A 19883-nucleotide genomic window follows, 5' to 3' on the forward strand; every position below is an offset into this window, starting at 1 on the left:
ATCAACAGAAAGAGTGGTGGAATAAGTGAAAAAGTCACTGATTTTGGCTGATTTTTTCTTTTTTAGTCATACTTTGTAAGTATATAAATGGTACAAAAATTTAACATGCATCAGAATTAGGTATAAAAGTACCACACAAACATCTCTGCTGTAAAGGTATCTGGTGCAGGTTCTCAGTCTTGAAATTTGTCAGACAGCTGGACTGAATTCAACCAATGACAAAACCAAACACACGTTGTATCCATCAGAGACACTGGCGAACCATCAAGACAACACAGAATAGAGAATAAGAATGAAACTGTTTCCTTTATTGCTGGTTGTATTCTTTCTGTCCCCTTCAGTTTTAAAATTAATTCACAACACACAATTTAAGTGCATCTCTTAAAAGAAAAACATAGCATTAACTCCTCATATTGATTAGTATTAATTAGTTTTATTTCATAAAAAATTTTAAAAATTACCATCCAATTTCCTCAGCTTCTCCACATCTCAGATTTTTTTTCCCTGATGTTGAATTTTGTAATCCTATGAATTTTTGTTTTAAAAGTCACATTTTTATTTATACAATTTTAAAAATCATCAAAAAATTACCTAGTTTCCCTAGAGTGATACATAGTTAAAATGTGAAACACACTGACATTTCCAGCTGATTCCATACTTATGTGCCATTACAAAAGAATCATAACTTCACTGAACACACAATCCCTTACTCAATAGGAAAGCTCTCTGGCTTGGTTTACGCTCCAAGAAATTTTGTAGCATATCCATTCCATCCAAAGATCCTCCAGGTTTCAAAATGAGGTTTCTGTATTTCATCCCAGCCTAACAGAAGGTAAAGCAGAATGTTAGTGCTTCTTATCTTGCCCACTGCCTCTTTTTCTGTATTTGTTGCAGATTTAAAAATCTATTCATGATAAAACAACTTTACTTGTTCCAGATTTTCCTGTTACCAAATTAGGATATACCAGGATAGGTCACAAGTACAATTTATATCTGCTGGAAGAACTCAAGAGAGCAGAAATTTGACGAGTTCTAAAGAAATTATTTTTCTTGTGGTTTTACCCTGGTTTTGAAGCTATAATCACAACTTGTCTGAGGACATTCTATAAAGCATAACAAACACACAACCTCCTCAAAATCTTCAGTGAAGAATTACCCCTGTGATTGATAGGCAGGAAAAGGGAGCTCATCCTTTCTCTAACTGATGATTTCTCTTCCTTTAATCTTTGTTTAGATAACACAGACGATACTTCAGAGATAAAATAGGCAATAACACTGTGGAATGGCATGGCACTCACACCCATACCCATACAATATATACAGTTGTACATATCATACATACAAACACATCTAATACACCTACTATAGTATCTTAGAGAAAATGAGGTTTAACTCAGATTTTAATTTAAGGAAGAAACATTATTGCTTCAGAAAGAGTGGATTCCTTTAAAAAAATTAATGAAGTTTCTGAGAAAACAAGTAATGAGGAGTTTCTTAACAAGAAGTTGCATTTTAAGGAACGTATATATCTGGAGAACTCTGGGCTTCTGAGACATGACTACAAACGAGAAAATGTAATTTTGCACGCGCATTTCCCAAATGCTTCTGATATTGAAGAAGACAATGTTCTTCCTTTTAAGCAGTGTATATATACATATACAATTCTCCCACAACTCAATAAGAATACATTGCTTCATCATGACTTGTTGGGGGTTAGGAATTTTCCTTTTGTTTCTTCCTCTCATGGAATTTTGTCCCATATGTTGCTAGGAAACATAACTACCAATACTTAAGAAAACAAGAGAGGTAGCTGTGCATCACAACAATCCATTGAAATGGCCCTGTCTGGGGGCGGGTTACATCTGTCAACACAGAGAAAAGGTGAGGGGACCCTGGAGGTTTGGGGCTGGGCTTTTGGTCAGTCTGGTTTCAGGATTCGTGGGAGAAGGGAGTTGTTTGCTGTTTTCCCTGCCACCTGACTACTTCGACCTGAAACATGAGGACTGGCTCCCGCTGGACCCTCTGCCACCTCGCGCTGCCACGGCCACTCCTGCGTGGGGGGACTCTGAGATCCCGACTACTGCAGTCTTCCTGCACTGCAAGTCTGTTTAATTTTTTGTTTGTTTGTTTCTCGGCCATTTGGTGGGGGGTCTGGAGCCAACGTGTGGAGTGCCTCAGTACGAGCCACCTCTGCATGGGAGCCTGGCAATTGTGGCCAGCTGCCAGTCATGACTCCCCAGGCCAAGCCGCCATGACCACGTGGTCCCTGAGCCCCGCCACAGCGCCCCCTGCAGCCGCGGAGGAATCACCGCAGCCCCTGCCCGCTGGGAGCCAGCAGCGCCCCTGCTGGCTGTGACCGGAACTGCAGGCAAGGGGAAATTGATGAAGCTGCAGGGAGTAGACTTTATTGGGTTTTCTGGTTTGTTTGTTGTTACTGTTTGTCTGCCTTGCTATACACAGACATACCAGTAAAGAACTGTTATTCCTTTCCCATATCTTTGCCTGAAAGCCCCTTAATTTCAAATTTACAATAATTTGGAGGGAAGGGGGTCATATTCTCCATTCCAAGGGAGGTTCCTGCCTTCCTTGGTGGACAACTGTCTTTCAAACCAGGACATGACTGTACTGTAAAAACAAGCAAAATTTTTAAGTGATGGGCTTCTATGACTTAATTAAACTACCATTTGCATTGTCTGAATTACAGCTGGAAAAATCTAGAATAAAGTAAAAATAAATTTTAAAAAATCATTGAAGTATTGTTAACACTTCACTATTTTTGTTAGTTTGCTGAACATCAGCAGCAAATGAATATATTGTTCCTTATAGTTTACAACTATTTTTGAGTAGACTTGAGTCTTTGCTGTTGTCCCTTCAGAGCCAGAATACTGCCCAGTTCTAGGGAGACCAGAGGTTAGTTCAGATAATGTGCAAGAATTGAGGAGCTACCAATTAAATTAGAGTTAATTGTTTGTGTAAGAATTTTAATACATTCAATTTCTGAAATTAGGTTGTATAACTGTTGCTCAAAACAGGAGGAGAGGTTTAATTCAAAGAGGAAGAAGTAAGCCAAATTTCTATAAGGCCTAGTCATAATACTGTAACAATTTTCCTTTTCTGTTGTTCAGAAGACTAGTCTAAATCTAGATATAATGAAGTATGAGTAACTACAAAAGACATACTGGTATCTAGCATTTGTTTATAAAAAAATGTTTGTCCCGTCCTGTGGGATTCTATCACACTTATTTGGGTTTAAAGATAACTAATTTGCAAAGATACCATTGAAGAGGGACAGAAAAATTATCTCCACAGCTAACTCTGATGTTACATCAGCATTCATACAAAGTGTTTGTCTGCACATATGCCAGAGGGCAAGTGACACACATAAATAATCATCTTTCTGCCTCACTTTTTAACCTAGATAACAGGCTTCACAATAAAAGAGGCACTAGCTGTCTTTCAGCTGTTCCACAAAAATATTCACTTTTAGCATAATCAATTTATTCTCAAAGCCTCCCATACATAGGCAAAGAAAACAAAAATTCACATTAAAAAATCAGACTAAAAGATATCCCTCAGGAGAAGTAAATGTAACAGAGCCATTTTGCCAAACTATAGCTTAGGATTTTGACTATACAGACTTAAATCAGACTTTTGAGACTAGAGAGTAAAACTGATGGAACAGAAGTGTGATGGCACTGGAGCGATATGGACCTGCCAGAACAAAAAACTGACACAAAGATCCACAAGTTTGGCAACAGCACCCTTAACCATCGTTCCCAAATGCTAGCAGTTATAAAAGCCAGCAAGTCTGACCCTCCTGAAATACCATTTTTAAGATCCATATGAACAACATTCCATTAAAAGTTATTTTATTTATTCATTTAACTTGACACTTCTTCTCTAGTGCTCTTATTTATGAGTGACAATATTTCCAATGAATAAGCAGGTATGCTTATTCTCATGTGTACCTGTCATGAATCCCTAGCCCTTCAAGGTTAATCTTAACCTCCAAACCCTATGTCACTTCTTCTCTCAAACTGTGAAGTTGGCTGCTTTTCTTCAGAAAACACCTTTTGGGTTTTGTTGGCTTAACCACTGCCTCACTTTCACAGTCCAACCCCACCCCAATTCTCTTTCAACTCCCCTCTTTGTCCAGATCAAAAGATCAAAACCTGATCTTATTTACTGTCTCCATCCTCTAGAGGGATGGACAGTTCTAGAAGTTCTGGTTGCTGTGATAAGTACAGGGAGGAAAGAAGGTAAATTCCAGGAGAGGAAAAGGACGGCCATGTATTTTCTACTCTTTCCTTTATTTCTCTCTTGTGTACTTCTATCAAAAGAAAGAACTAGTGCTGGCAGCTGAATCAAGAACACAGTTAAGAAGATCAGGAAACCCAAATTTTCTCTCATGACAGAACTCATCTATCTCATCCTCAGCACCTCAACTCAAGTCTAATGCTCTCTAATAAACTCCGAAAAACATCGCTAGAATTGGCAGGACTACTAATCACATCACTAATTATCTTTTTTCTCTGCTGGAGGCGGAAGAGGATGGAGAATTACTCTAGGGAAAAAAGACCCAGTAAATCTAGAACTTCTTAATGACTTGGACTTCATAATAGACCTGGGATTTAAACTGAAGATGAAACAACTTTCACATTACTCTCTGTTGTGACAGAGAAAGCTCAAAATAAATTCAGTTTTCTAAATAGTAACTACATAAAAGGACCACGTGGTTGAGTTATGCAGAATGTAATGGAAATGTAAAAGAAACAGAGCACCACTATCATACAGGTTTCACAGCAGATGAATATGAAGCTGCTCTTGCAATGGAGGAATGTTTTTTCATTCAGAAGAAGGCATTAGACAAGGCAATACAGAATCTCAAAAGTACTACAATATTAAATATATGGTGATTTAAGAATTGCATTAAAATTCAAGTGCTCTTGGAAATTTTAAGATGGTTTTCTTAAAGTTACTTTTACACCTTTTTTGTTGTTGATCTGAACTCAACAGGTACAGAAGTAGTACTTGAGACGTTATACTTCGGGATCATGATGGCAATAAATGTGGTTTCAGACACAAAGTGCAACAGAAGACTTTATCAAAAAGTATTCACCACCTACCTTTGGATTCATGATTCCTTCTTGCTTAAAGCAGCTATAGAAGATATCCATGGAAAACACTTCACTCCACAGGTATCCATAGTATTGACCGTCATAACCACCTGCCAAATGTCCAAAAGTAGCTGGCATGTTTGTTCCTTGAAAAGTAGATTAACATCAAGTTACTGAAATCAAATTCAGTTATTTCTTTGATGCATACAGTACTTCAACAATAAATTAATAAGGAATTTATATCACTACTTTGAAACTTTTAGCATAAAGGGTCTGAATATGCCTCAAATTACTGAATATAGTCTGTTGAAAACAAAGTAAACTCAATTTCTCATTTTAGGCTACTTGTACATCCAATACAGATGTGACAGAACATCTCAAATGGAATTCACATCATGTCACTCTGAAATATATCCTGCGAAAGGCTAAGTTTTATATTTACCTTCAGAATTTTCCTTCGGAAGAGATCATTAAGATCACCCTAAATTTAAAAATAATTATTTCAGTTTCATGAAGTAGATTATTCCATAAACAGCCCTGGTTTTTGTATGCCAAGCATTACTGAAAAAGAAAGGCATGTTAAACCAAACACTTGGGCATGCTGTATAAAATCTTCATACTGACATACCTGGAGTGGCAGGAATTCCTAGAATTTCCATACAGTATTTAGCATATTCATCTGCTGGGTCAACAGACAGCTTTGTATGCAGTGCCTGGTCAACTTTGCTCAAAACAATCTGACGGAGGGTTAGAAGGCCTAATTGGGTAAAAACATTTAATTAACCAGCATCAAAATAGCTGGAGTTTTATTTGCATCTTTCCTTCAAAGATCTCAACATGCATACTAAATTATTAGAATTCTGGAGTTACATCATTTCCATCTGAATTACTCTACTTACAAAGAGTTAAGAAGCATGGTTTTAATAAAGGAATTATCATGCTAAGCCCCCTCTTTTCAATATTACTTTCCCCATAGATCAAAACTAAAATAAAGCAGATATTTTAAAAGCAAATTTTAATTTAAGCTGTTTTTAAGAAGCTACAAGATATGAACCCTTACTCAAATAAAATGCTTATGCAGCTAGAGTCTGTGCAAGCCGCAAGGACACAGACTTCTTGTTCGGGATAGGGAAGCAGTATGAAATAAACAGGAGTAGCTTAAGGATGAAATGGTAGCATAAATGGGAAGCTCTGATTACAAGAATAAAGAGATGGGAGTGATGGAATAATAATGGCATGATAGGTAATGGCGTGTGATTACAGTCTGAGTTTGGAGATACATAAAGGTCTACCGTAATGCTGTCTGGGATATGTTATGTCTGTTCAGTAAATTTGCAAGTAACTTTCATATCTGTTAAGTGTGGCATGCAAATCAAATGTAGACGACACATGTAGGTACACTGTGTCTTGCACAGTGCGTGTTCTGGAGTACATTTAAGATTAAAAAAAACACAAAATCCAAACCTGACTACACCAGACTACCCTCTTCCACCTATCACATGCACCACCAATTTTAAACTAAAAAAGCTTACAGATAAAAATTTACATGGATAGGAAAGGTATTTTAGTCCTGGAGGTGGCCTGGAAAATCAGAGCTGCTACTGTTCCTGTAAAGAGTTCTATATGTCATCATAGCCTTTTTTTAGTGGGGCTCCCACACAGATAAACTCAGAAAGACAGTGGTAAGTGTACACACAGGAGAAATTTAATAGGCTTCTTATGTATGACAGCTTTTAAAATTACATACTTTTATACATATACTGTGGGGAGCAAACGCAGAGAGATACCTGTATTAGCAAGCCTAGAGGCAGCAAGTTTCTCCAGGAGAGCATCTCCAACACGGGTTGCATCTTTATAGTGTCTTGACATCTGTTGTAGTGGTTCTTTTTCCCACACCCAGTTCTCAAACATTTGTGAAGGTACCTCTACAAAGTCTGTTTCCACATTAGTTCCACTAAACCTTGCAAAATCAGTCTAGGGAGAAAAAAAAGCCATTGAATTAAATTAAAATAGAAGCCAATATTTTTAGCAGAATATAATATTTCAGATATCAAAATTTCAGTTTAAATCACAGGAAAATGAATCATTTGAACACACCAATAATAATAATAGCAATAATTTAAAAATGAAATTTAAAGAAAGGAGGAAAAAAATCAGACATAAGACTATTATCAAGGAGTAGAGTACTCAGTAGTTATATACTGCATTATCTACTGGTACAGAACAGTACTTCAATTTTTTTTGTATTACCAATTTTTACCTTTAAGGTTATGACAGCAATACAAACATTTTCATGCTGTCCTGTGACAATGATATAATTTTGTACATTATTATAGACTTTTGTGGTATTTCTCCAATGTAAAATAATAAACTCCAACTACGCACTTTAAAAAGTTTATTTTATTGCAGTCTACCACATTGATTCACAGACTTTACTTAACCAACTTATTCTATTAAGCTTTGCCCTATTTGTCATCATTTGTAATATATGTGGTTAAAACACAGCACTTTTTTAGTCATTAATAGACTGACATAAATAAATCCTAGCAACCTTATCCATAAAAAGTTTTCAAATCTGACACTTTGATAAAAGAATCTTTTTCTGAAAGCCAAATACCCTAGAACTTTTTTTAATTTTAGTATCAACAATAACTTCATGTTTAAGAAGCTCCTCCAATACCAATTTTGAGGAAAAATTTGTACAGTTAAGAATCTTCACTAAAATATACTCTAAATCCAAATATTTCTGAGAAGTCACCTCTGAAAGACAGTTGTTCAAATACACAGAAAATATTTAGTTTCATAGAATCATAGCATCATAAAGGTTGGAAAATACTTTTAAGATTATCAGGTACAACCACCAACCCAGCATCACCACCCTGTTCAGCATTAAGCTGTTAACCTATGTCCTCAAGTACCATATTCACACATTTTTTGAATGCTACCAGGGATGTTGACTCCACCATTTCCCTGGGCAAACAATTTCAAAGATTTACAACTCTTGCAGAGAAAAAAAAAAAAATTACTAATATCTAATCTAAACCTTTCCAGGTGCAACTTGAGCCATTTCCTCTTGTCCTGTCATTGATCGCCTGGGTGAAGAAGCTGGCCTCTGCCGGCTACAGTCTCTTTTCAAGCAGTTGTAAAGAGCAGTAAGGTCCCCCTGAGCCTCCTTTTCTTCAGGCTAAACACACAGGAACTGGGCCTTGTTGAACCTCACACCATTGGCCTCAGCCATGATCCAGCCTGTCCAGATCCCTCTGCAGAGCCTTCCTACCACCACTTCACCCTTATCTTGTAATAAGTCTATCTCCTCTTGCCAGCCCAATTTTATTTTTTTTTCCTTCTCATCAACATACTAACAAAACATTTTAAGCGCTAAAAGAAAAAGAATTCTCTGTTGTCCTCTCTAAGAGCTGTTGATATTCTTACAGTCCATCCTTTCCTGGGAAATAGATCCTTACAGGATTGCAGGCTTTTGAACTTCGTTTCTTGCAGGGTTACCAAAAAAAGCATGTATAATACCGGACATAACCTTGAACTGACATCTGTGTCACATGCATGTGTCTTCCTCTCATGTCTTCAGAAGAACAATACAAAAGGAGTAAAACTTTCCTCTACGCTTGCAGGCTGCTCAAATCCATAGTTGTAGGCTGGCCCTTTTTTCTGTCCTTGCTGAATAGCAGCTCTGAAGAAAAGCTAGGAAGCACCAGCTTCAGGGAAGAAATAATGAGAGAAGTGGCTACAGCAAAAAGCAAGTGGCCTTCAGATATCTTCATTTACCCATACCAAGTGCACTAAAAAAAACCACCAAGACATTTGGTACAAGTTACTTCAAAAGCACTCCCTGAACAACACCAACAAATTCCCTCCCTGCCCTGATCTCACTCTCCAACAGTATGTCTCACTTTTCCAGTATATTACATAATCAGACCTTTACCAACAGCTCACAAATCCCTCCCAGTCTCATCCTTGCGTAGCATTTAACTGCAAAGTCTTAACATGCTTAAACAAATCATCACATGAAACAAGACAGTGCCTGGTACACACAAATTCCAGAGGACAGGATGTTCTTATGTGGGACTAGCAATTTCGCACACATGCAAATAGCTATTTGCATACAATACAGGAGAAGTGAGCATGGCAGCTGGGCACAACAGAAAACACCAGAGCAGTGTGAGAGACAACTGGAAAGCAGGCCTCTGATCTGTGTGCAATTCCAGAGCAACTGAAGTACACATGCATTGGAATGGTTGGCTTCGGCTGTTCTGAAAGGACTCCAAAACACTGAGGCACATTCTCACTGGCTGTCAAAATATTGCAGTCAGTTTTGTACTGTTCTATACCAATGCCAAATGTGTTACATTTATAAACACCTTCTATATTGCCTAGGTTTTATTCCTCAGTTTTTGATATCACAAACACCTATCACAGGGTTGATAAAATAATAATTGTATTTCTACCTTTAAGATGATTCAAAAATACCTAAGCAATTATTAACTCTGGATTTAATATACGGATTTCTGTGATGATGTTGTTTCTTTATTCTGTAGTCCCAGTCTCTAGGATCATGGTCAAGAATTAAAATCTAATGTAGGTAATTTTTCCTTGACCTTATTATTTTGTATTTGTTTATACAGAAGACAAAGGAAGTGCTACACAAAATCTGAACTTGTAATTAACTATGTGAATTTTTTTGTGTATGAATACTGACACTCATCTCATCATTTTATAATGAATATAAAATTTTCATTAGGCAAATAATAAATTTATCATCTGGCAGTATTACTTTTACATGTAAGTAATAAATGAAAACAGAAATTTTACAACTTTATTGGTACCTTGATGGAAAATCTGAAACTACCTTCAGTTCTTTCTGGTCACTGCAATAAACCTAACCTGTCAGATAGGAAAAAATAAAATAGCTTAGGCAAGATCTGTTTTATGCTTGTGATGTCAAGAGTGATAGGTCTCAACAGTACTAAATGCCAAAATGCTGGAGGTCAACTAGCTTCAGAAATTATTTTCATTCCTAGGTATCACAGCATTGTTTTGTTTCTAATACCTGGTTTCTAATGCCATACCTCTACAAAACTAAAAGTAATAAAAAGCCATCTGAACAAAGCCATGACTGAGCATCTTCTTCACTTTACCTGTACCTGTGATGAGTGAATAGACTCCTGCATGATGCAAATGCAAAAGTACATGTTCCTACAAAAATGTTTTTCATAAAAAGTTGTATTATTGCTTCAGTTTAAAATAAATATTAAAACTAAAACAAATCTGAAGCTTCAAAAAGATAATCAGAACTCTGCATACGTGCTTTACTAAAATTAGAAACACCAAAACAGAACTTGCTTTGAGACAGTTGAGAAAGAAATAAGTCTTACACTGGAGTAGAAACATCACTAACCTGTGCACATATCTGATGCATTACATGACCAAATTCATGGAAGTAAGTCTTTACTTCATCATGTCGCAGCAATGATGGTCGATCCGATGCCGGCTTTGTGAAGTTGGTTACCAGAGCAGCTACAGACATCAATCTGCTGCCATCAGAGAGAAGACAGCCGGGTTGTAGACCAAAGCAGGCTGCATGCCCATACTTTCCCTCTCTGCACAAGAAAATACATCAGATACTATCTTTAAACCACAAACCTGCTCACCAGAATAGTGAAGCCTGTTCAAGAACGGGGACAATCAGTCAGTGTCTCTACAGAAAGTTTTACACAAAAAATGTACATCCTTTCATGACTTCTAAGACTCAATAAGTTAAAAAAAAATCCTATTCTACTCTCATACTGAAATCACAAAATTTCCGGATTTCCAGCAGCATTTAAAAGAATCTGTTTTTCACTGGAAAGCTGAAAGTATAGATACTTCAGATGCCAGTTGTGTTTTAAACTGCTACGGCAACAGGAAGAACTAGGTTCTGTTCACTGATGCAATTTTTTTTTTTATTACAGGAGACAAAAGAATATAGTAAACTTTTCATGCTGATGCAAGAGTTTAAAGAAAAATTATTTTGAAAATTTTACCCTAAACTATTCAGTTAACTATTCAGATTAAGTCAGAGGAGTCTTGCTGACACATTCCCTCAGCAATTTGCATGATATACATAAAGGTGGAAGCAGGTAAACAGGTGAAGGAGATAGGTATGTTACCATAAAAATTTATGTACTACTATATATATTGAGTAACCTAATTTTCTTAGGCCAGAAAACCTTAAATCAATTCACATTAAAAAAGAATGTCAGCAAATTTATCACATAATAAATACTAATCTAAAAAACCCTACACCAAAGCAAACAAAAAACTAGTGACAAGTAGCCAAAAAGGACTAGCCTAAAATAAATCCTGTCAAAACAGTCTAGTCTCCTATCTTTGACAAAACACAGATGATGCTGTAAATAGCTACAAAGACAGCTGGAGAGCTAGAGATGGAAGTAAATCTGAATGTGTGCTCAAGATGAATCTATTCTTGATATTGATCTATCTGATTCAGCAGTCTGGACAACAGGGTAGAAAATACACATTAAGTGTAAAGAGGAATTAGGAGAAACTAGGAACTTTTAGCAATATTTAGAAATATAATTGATCTGAGCAACAAATTGCAGTAACACTTCAACAGAAATGAAAACTAAAACTCGGTAGTAAGCTAGGAAGGAGAAAAGTTCATAGATGCATAGATTATGGACAACTGACTAGAGAGCAGTACTACCAAAAATATGAATGAAGTAGCAATGCTTCATAAAAATGAATATAAGCAAGAAATATGAAAATACTTTAAAAACAAGTGTAAAAAATCTGAACACAGTCCAGAGGACAACTTAATGAACACAGTATTAATCTTTTCAGTGGAACAAATATGTACTTCCAAATGCATTTAATTTTAATTAACCAAGCAGCAACCCATTAAGACAAATTCCATTTTAAACATGTAAGCAAAACACTAAGTTATTACCTGGGGTAAAGATCCAAATAGAACTGCCCTAGCATATCTCCTGTTGATTTATCCTTTACTGTATAAAGAGTAACACTGTCATGCCAAACATGAGCACTTTCTATTTGCTCAAATTCAAGTCCCAGCAGCTTCTGGTAAATATTCAGTAAGCCTTCTGTAACAGCCTCAATTGGGAAGTATTCCTTCAGTCTTTCCTGATCTATGGAGTACTTCAGCTCTTCAGTTTTGCTCATATAATAATGAAGATCCCATGCATTGATTCTTCCATCATAATCAAAGTTTCTTTCTTTACATTCCTTCTTCTTCAGATCTAGAATGAATTGTCTTTCTTCCTCAACCAACGGCTTTAGCTTTTTACTCAAATCATCTGAAAGAAAGATTGCCTTGGAGTCAACTTCCATATTCCTTATCTATTCCTATAAAATGCACTCAACACTTCAAGCACATACTCCAGAAGTGGGTGTTTCCCATTCATTCACCACCAACAACCAACATCTTCTTTCTTGTCCGAAATGCTATTAATGATACAGTAGACTCCATGTAAGCCAAAGAGTGGTGTGAAGGATTTAGGTGAATTTTGACTTTTTCCAAGACATCATAAATGAAAAGTAACACTAGATACTTATGCTTGAATCCTTTTATTTTATGTCATGTAATCTCAGTATTCCTTATTCATTTCTTCAGCAACAGCCAAAGACTACAACTATTGTTAGTTACCAAAGGAAGTGCAACACAAAATTCAATACTTCTAGCTAAAGTCCTATAAGAAATCCAAGAGACCCAAGAATTCTTGCCTATAGGATATCTGGCTTCTACACTAGCAAAGCTTCTGGATATTAAAGTCTATGATTGAAATTATTTCCAATATACTTTCCTTGGAAGCAGACATATTGAATATAAAATATTTAAGCTTACTGACACTTCCATACAGTACATTCTGTACTTATTCTCTTGTAAGTATTTCTGGTTTATCAGAAACTTTTTTCTTCATTAAGAATTCACAGTAATGTTCATTGTTGATATCTACAGTGTAAAATTTGCGAATTGCCACTCCTGTTTCTAGGAAGGCTGTAACACACTAAATGCATTTGCATGATTGAAATACTGTTTGCAGCTTGTACTGTGCTAAATTCAGAATAAGTCATAGGAGAGATGCTCTTCTTCCTAGATGTAAGACCAGCTTATGAACATTTGATTTAAAACATTATTAGATAGGAACAAAGTAGAGCAAAACACACTGTCATGCTTGTAGCTGAGGATATATCAAAAGAACGAAATAAAAAGTGACAATTAATTTGATGCATGTTCTCCATCTGTGAGAATTTCCATGAAGCATGATATGCTAACTTACTTGTGTCAGCTTCAAAATAAATGAAAAATCACAGTATTACAATAATATAATGGACAAAGAAAGCCTAAAATACTTCAAGTACACTTAAAAACCCTAACATTTAATAATAAACCAAGTATTCATTAATTGTCAAGTATACTGAAAATTGGTATTGCCAAATATGGATCTGATCTCATGAAGGAGCAATCAGGAGAAATGCAACAGAATTATGGGTTTTAGAGGGAGGAGCATTTGAACCTCTTTACTGAAACATAAACACAAAGACTCCTCTATCAGCAAACATACCTTATTTTTGTACTAATTTCTTTGGGGGGATTACTTGTATGACACATCAATATACATTCCTAAGTGGGGTTAGGACACAGTAATAAATGAACACATACTATTCAGTGGAGATACCAGAGAGCAGAGGTTAACTCTACATCCAAGAGTCCACTGACATTGACAGGATGACTCTAAATTAATTCATAAACTGCTGTGTTTAAAATTTTCAAGACACCTCTGTTTTCAAATCAAATTCAATTACAGTGCTTTTGAATTCCACACTTAATCCATCACTCCAGATATATTTTTTTAATTCAGCTCATGGAAGTTGCATCATCTCGTACTGTAAAGTTTTATACTTAATGCAGCTGTACCTGAAAAAGACACCAAGGCTACAGATTCACAAAAAAACTGGGAATGAAAAGCTGCAATTCTGATGTAGCCTCTTGAACTGATAAAATTGCTTAAGGTGCACATGTTACTCTGGTTCTAAATTAGGGTAACTGCATTTTGGGGCAGAAAGGTTTAATCACTTGCTTATATTGGCTGTCACAAAGAATTTGTGACAGCCAATATAAGCAAGTGATTAAACCTTAACATTCTCAGAATTTGCCTTGTGCTTCCTGATTTGGAACAACTTCATTTGTATAGCTATAATCTAAAAAATATATATGCCAGAAGAGAAGCAGCAGAGTTCCATTTCTGGCTAAGCGTCATGGGTGCTGTGGCCCAGTTATGTATTTGAATTCATCTTGGCTGAGGGAACTGCATTTTATTGTATGTTACTACATTAAATATACAAGTATTGCTTATAAATGTGAACAAACCTAAGAAGGTTGCTACGTTATCTGTGCTCTTGGCAGTGTTTACCTCCAGGACAAAGTTGGCATGTGTGTTATAACCAAGAAGCTCTGCTACTTTTGCCCTTAGTGGGAGCAACTGCTGCAGAATTTTTGTGTTCTCCTAAAAAAGAAAGTAGGCAAATTTGTAAAATGAAACCAGAAAACACATGTTAACATAACAATTATCTCAATAATATCCATAATCCTAAGAAATAGAAAATATTTCAAATTGAACACTTTCAGATTAAAATATAATATAACCTAAGTTTAGCTAGATTCTTGAAATACTTCTTCTCAGTGTTTGCAGGTAGCTGGTTTTCTAGTTGACCTGATTCATTACACTCCTTATTATAACAACTTATCTTTTTATTTAATCAAAATATACACTATTTTCTTTCAGGTTGTGAAGAGCTTATTTTCTTTATCAACCATTTGCATGTGAAAGACATAAGGAAATTGCTGGCAGCAGGCTTAATTGCTTGTTAGTGATAAAGACGGATTGCTAATTATTGTGCCAACATTTAAAGCTGGTTTGCAAATTTTTCTCTTTTGCCACTCTAACAATAGCAGTCAGAGAAATATCTGAAACAGAAAATCCCAGAACTTGACCTAAATGTGTTGAAGAATCCTCAAGAACCTAAAAACATAACTGTGTAAACCTCTAGTTTTGGAAAAGTGAGATTTGTCGTGGGAGAAAATAATTAAACACTAGATTCAAAGACTGTCACACAGTTTTATTAAGAAATCTCTTTACATGTGTTGACTTGCAAAGAGTTCAGTTCCTGATGCCATTTTATTTTATCTTGTACTCATCACATTTCCAAGCATTGCAAGCACAAAATCTCAACTCTGCTATTATTCTCTAATACATGGTTGGTACAATTGTCTGAATGACATATCCTTTATCTTTCAATGTTTTTTTTTTATTTTGTACCTGTCTAGTTGTGCACATATGCAGTCTGTAGATTTCACATTTAATCATCAGTATTTATAATTTAAACCTGTGCTTAAATAACCAATCTCTATTTTAAAAACCCCAAAGGACTACAGAAGCCACTATCAGACATCCTTTTCTGTGAGCAAAGTGTCTGTAAGCATCTGCAGAAGACTGTAGGAAAATTTCACAGAAGATCAAAATCCCACCTCTATTAACAGAACCACTTGAACATTAAGATACATATAAATACACACACAGAGGCAGATTGTCAACTTCTAAGGTCTCAGAAGGATATCAGAATAATTTGGAGCAAGGCTCTGTTAAAGATCACACTGCTAAGTTTTGATTTCAAAATACTCTACAATGTGCAAAGTTCAAACCTAACATTTGAATGTCTAGCTCCATTTTTCAACTCTGTCACTGCACTGTAGAACAGCCAGTACACAACATACCTCTTTGCATCTCGAGTTAAAGGCAGATTCCATTTTTCTCCTGGTTTCTGAAATGCAGCACTTCTTCATAACAGGAAAATAGTGGGGATACTTTAAGGTAATTTTGTATTTATCTTTCTCAGTTTTCTCTAAACTGTTAATAAAGTCATCAGGAAGGCCATCTACAGAACACAATTTAATAAAAAACGTTTACCAAAATTATCTACTCCCCCTGTTTTTGTGAAACTGTTGCATTTGTTTTGCTGCAATCCACTTTGAGATCAGAAATCTCCACAGAAATATACCTCTTTTTTTACAATTTGCTAAAACTTTTTCAAATGTCACCAAGCAAAGGAAAATTTGGAAACACCTGAGAGGACAAGAAAAATACATGTAAGGCCACCAGATAAAAACTGAATACCATAAAAAAATCTCTGTTATTAGAGCACACTTTATGTGATGCCTTCAGATAATGAATCCCCAAATTCTCTGTCACATGAAATCTCTAGCTTGGTTTAAATTACCAATTAGTTAAACTTTATAACAGGACTAAAAAGCTTTTCCAATAATTACACAGGTGATTGCTTGATGATAATTGTGAAAAGGAACAGAGTACAGTTATGTTAAAGGAAGTATGACCAACATTCTAGTTTGATGCAAGGCAAAAACTTCAGGAAGCACAAATGTATAAAGACATCACGAACACCTGCAAAAGATAACTGTGAATTGATTCTGGAGAAGGACTAATAAGGAAACAGAAAAGACTGGGAAACAGTGAGAATTTCACTTGATCTAACCATCATGCATGGGGCAAAAATCAGTTACTCTAATAAAACTGGAAGGTTGAAAAAACAGAAACAGCAAGCATGCTACTCACCAAGTTCTTCTTTAGAAAATACAAGAAATGTGTTTTCTTCATTCAGGTTTTTGTTAAAGTCTATACACAGCTCATTCAATTTTTTCTTCATTGTCTTTATTTCCTGTATTGGGTATAAACTGAACTTAGTGGAAAACAAAAATCAAAGCTGGCAATTTTTATCTTCTACATGAATAACAATTCATTTTTTTCAGATAGGCTCTCTACTAACCAACATTAAATACCAGGACTGAACAAATAACACATTGCAGGTAGCATCATACTTCACACCCTGTCAGTCTTCCTTTTATGTTTCATTCAGTCCTGAGCAATATTGTGACCAAGAGCTATTGCTCCAACATTTAAAACTCAGCTTAGAGAGGACTAAAGAGATTAAATAGATTCACTAAACAGTTTCATGTGCTAACATTCAAATATTTTCTTTTATTTGAACAGCTAAATTACAATTTTATGTGTAAAAATATCCACTGAGATCAATGAGAATGAAGGGAGTTAAAAAGGATGCAACCTATTCAAAAACACTGTTTTGGAATTGTACAGGTATGGTATGACAGAAAAAAGAGGGTGCTTTTAGACGACTAAGCCATTCTAAAACCTATTGTAAAACCCTGATAGTGATTTTTCTGAAACATTTTCTAATATATCTCATAGCAAGTTTCTACATGTTATTGTCAAGTTCAAATAAACATAGTAGTTACCAGTAAGAGAACGCACACCAAATAAAAAACTAAATATAATTCATCTATTGTTCCCTAAGAAATTTCACAATACCTTTAGAGGCATCAGTTATATGAAAATACACATCAAACTGCTCTCACTAGCAGAAGGATGTGGATGAAGATTGATTCTTTTCTACAAAGGGTTAAGTCTATTCAACAGTCAGAAATAAAGGTCATAACATAGTCAGAAATATCACTCAGAATTTGAAGATAACTATGTTGGCATCTGTAGAATCCCACAAGATAAGAGCCAGTGTGTACGACTCAAACACCAGTAGGAGGGTGGCCGTGGCACTAACCAAGGACTTTAGGTAACAACAGCCAAGGACTTGGCAATAACATGCTGTGAGAAAGAACAAGATGTGACTGGACAAGGGGCCATATGGAGGTAGGACAGCACTTTTCTGGGACAAAGGTCTTTGATCTACCTCCTGGAGATAAGCACAGCTCAGTACAGCACAAATGGAGAAATGAGGTGGAGAAGCAGGCAAGGACTGCATGGGGGGAACAAGACCACCAAAGACCCCCAAAGCCCTCTGACCCATTTCCAGAACAGTGTAAAGAACAGACTGTGCATGACAGCTAATTTACATTGAAACTCCAAAACTTTTCTCCAGGGCAAGGAAAGCTTATCTACAAAACAGTACCCCCATCCAGGCCCATGCGGTGCCTCTAGGACTCTGGATACCTAGGCAGCTGGATTGATGCTGGAGGCATGAATGGTGATCTTTCTCCCTTTCTTCTTTCTCTCTTCCCCTCTTCAATTAATTTATCTCACTGTCTTTTCCCCTTCACTCTATCCCTTTTATCCAAAACCCACTCCCATATGATTATGCTAGGTCAGGGACTAACAAACAATTTCCATACCAAGTATATACTTTACTAATGAAAGTCTGTAAACTTTTGAAGACCCCCTGATTTTGCTGCTCCTTTCAACCACAAGCATGTATGAATCTTGGGTGCTCCTTTCCCATTAAAGGTGGGATGCCACAATATCTCAGACACCGACAATTTTACTTCCTGATTGTCTGACAATTGCTTTCTAAGTCAGCTCTCCCTTAATGAAGAAAAATTCACAGAGCAGGTTGTTTTCTCCTCTAACCTACTTTGATTTTTTTTCAGATCTAAAATCATACACACATTTTACAACATCAATTAACTGAAACAAGTGTAGCTGTGGGTTTGCAACAGTTACACATACTTTTGAATAGAAGTGCAGACTCACTAGTGACATTTTTTGAGGTCTCTTCCCTAGGAATTTCATTTAGGCACTCTCTACAATTGTAATATATAATACAACTTTTTCAGTGAGGCTTCTTTTAGTCTCAAGACTACGAAGTGATGCAGACAACCTCTATCTACTGTGTATCATGGATGTCTATCAGATTAGTTTAAAAACCTTCAAGTGATTGAAGTTTAAAGGATGGATCTGGAAGAACAGTTAAGATTAGAGCAGTAATTCAGCAGATCCAAAAGCATGAAGTTCAAATATATGCTTAGTACACCTAACTAACAATAAATTTATCCCTTCAACAGTTGGTAACATTTGCTTTACAAAAAAATAGTTCATATTTACTTTCTGTACTTCTTTAGGAAGATGGAGTCCATTTCTTCTCCCCACTTGAACAGATTTCTCTAGATACCTCTTTGTTTCAGGCTTTACATTTTCAAGATCACAGGTTTGCTGAAATGACAGTATAGAATAATTGAATTTATAATACATTTTAAGAACCATACCAAGCATTAGAAGGGTTTCAACAGAGTTGTTCTTGAGAATACTGTCATATTAAAAAAGGGAACATCCTGGATTTTAATGTGAAGAACTCCCTCAAAACAGTTACCTTACACAATAGTATTCTTATATTCGTATAGAATGTTTTTAAAATAATATTCTTTTAGCAAGTGTCTCAGCACATTTACATGCTGTCATAATGGCAAGCCCTTTCAGTTTACAGTACAGTACACTTAAACTTCTTCTGTAGAGGTAACTTTCTTTTACATAGTTGAAGGAAATCAGTGCTATAACACTGTACCCTAAAAGTTTGAGGGACTGAAGAAAAACCCCAAAAGATTAGAAGCGTCACTTCAGAATATCAGATGGCATAAGATCTGAGCATATTTGTCTTCTCCAGAACCAAGCTATCAGTGACAAAAATAAAACACTATCAGAGAAAATTCTGAGTTGGAAGGGACCCAAAAGGACCATCATCTTGAATATACTACACATACAAAATTTTGGAACTCTCCAGAACTTTTAGAATTGTTGTGGTTGATTTTATATACTCTTTCATACTTGCTTTGGAGTACCTTGCTAATTTATTCCAGGAAGAAACCTTCAGATGGAGTAAAAAACAAAACCTACTTAGAATTCCACAAACAAA

At 35.9% G+C, this 19883-nt stretch overlaps 1 protein-coding gene across 2 annotated transcripts in view; it reads right to left on the reverse strand.

The window, feature by feature from the left end:
- Positions 1-287: 287 nt before the first annotated feature.
- The window catches only part of NLN (neurolysin), a 36552-nt gene continuing 16956 nt past the window's right edge, over positions 288-19883 (reverse strand). For both annotated transcript variants that reach the window (XM_041470672.1, XM_041470673.1), the window contains exons 4-13: positions 19079-19186; positions 16784-16886; positions 15928-16088; positions 14524-14659; positions 12082-12448; positions 10531-10732; positions 6905-7091; positions 5746-5874; positions 5127-5263; positions 288-822 (exon numbers count right to left, since the gene is read on the reverse strand). In XM_041470672.1, coding sequence (XP_041326606.1) covers positions 688-822; positions 5127-5263; positions 5746-5874; positions 6905-7091; positions 10531-10732; positions 12082-12448; positions 14524-14659; positions 15928-16088; positions 16784-16886; positions 19079-19186 — 1665 coding nt within the window. In that variant the 3' untranslated portion in view covers positions 288-687. The remainder of the gene's footprint in view (positions 823-5126; positions 5264-5745; positions 5875-6904; positions 7092-10530; positions 10733-12081; positions 12449-14523; positions 14660-15927; positions 16089-16783; positions 16887-19078; positions 19187-19883) is intronic.

This window comes from Pyrgilauda ruficollis, unplaced genomic scaffold (assembly GCF_017590135.1).
Source record: "Pyrgilauda ruficollis isolate IOZ18807 unplaced genomic scaffold, ASM1759013v1 scaffold25, whole genome shotgun sequence".
In the NCBI taxonomy this organism is placed as follows: domain Eukaryota; kingdom Metazoa; phylum Chordata; class Aves; order Passeriformes; family Passeridae; genus Pyrgilauda; species Pyrgilauda ruficollis.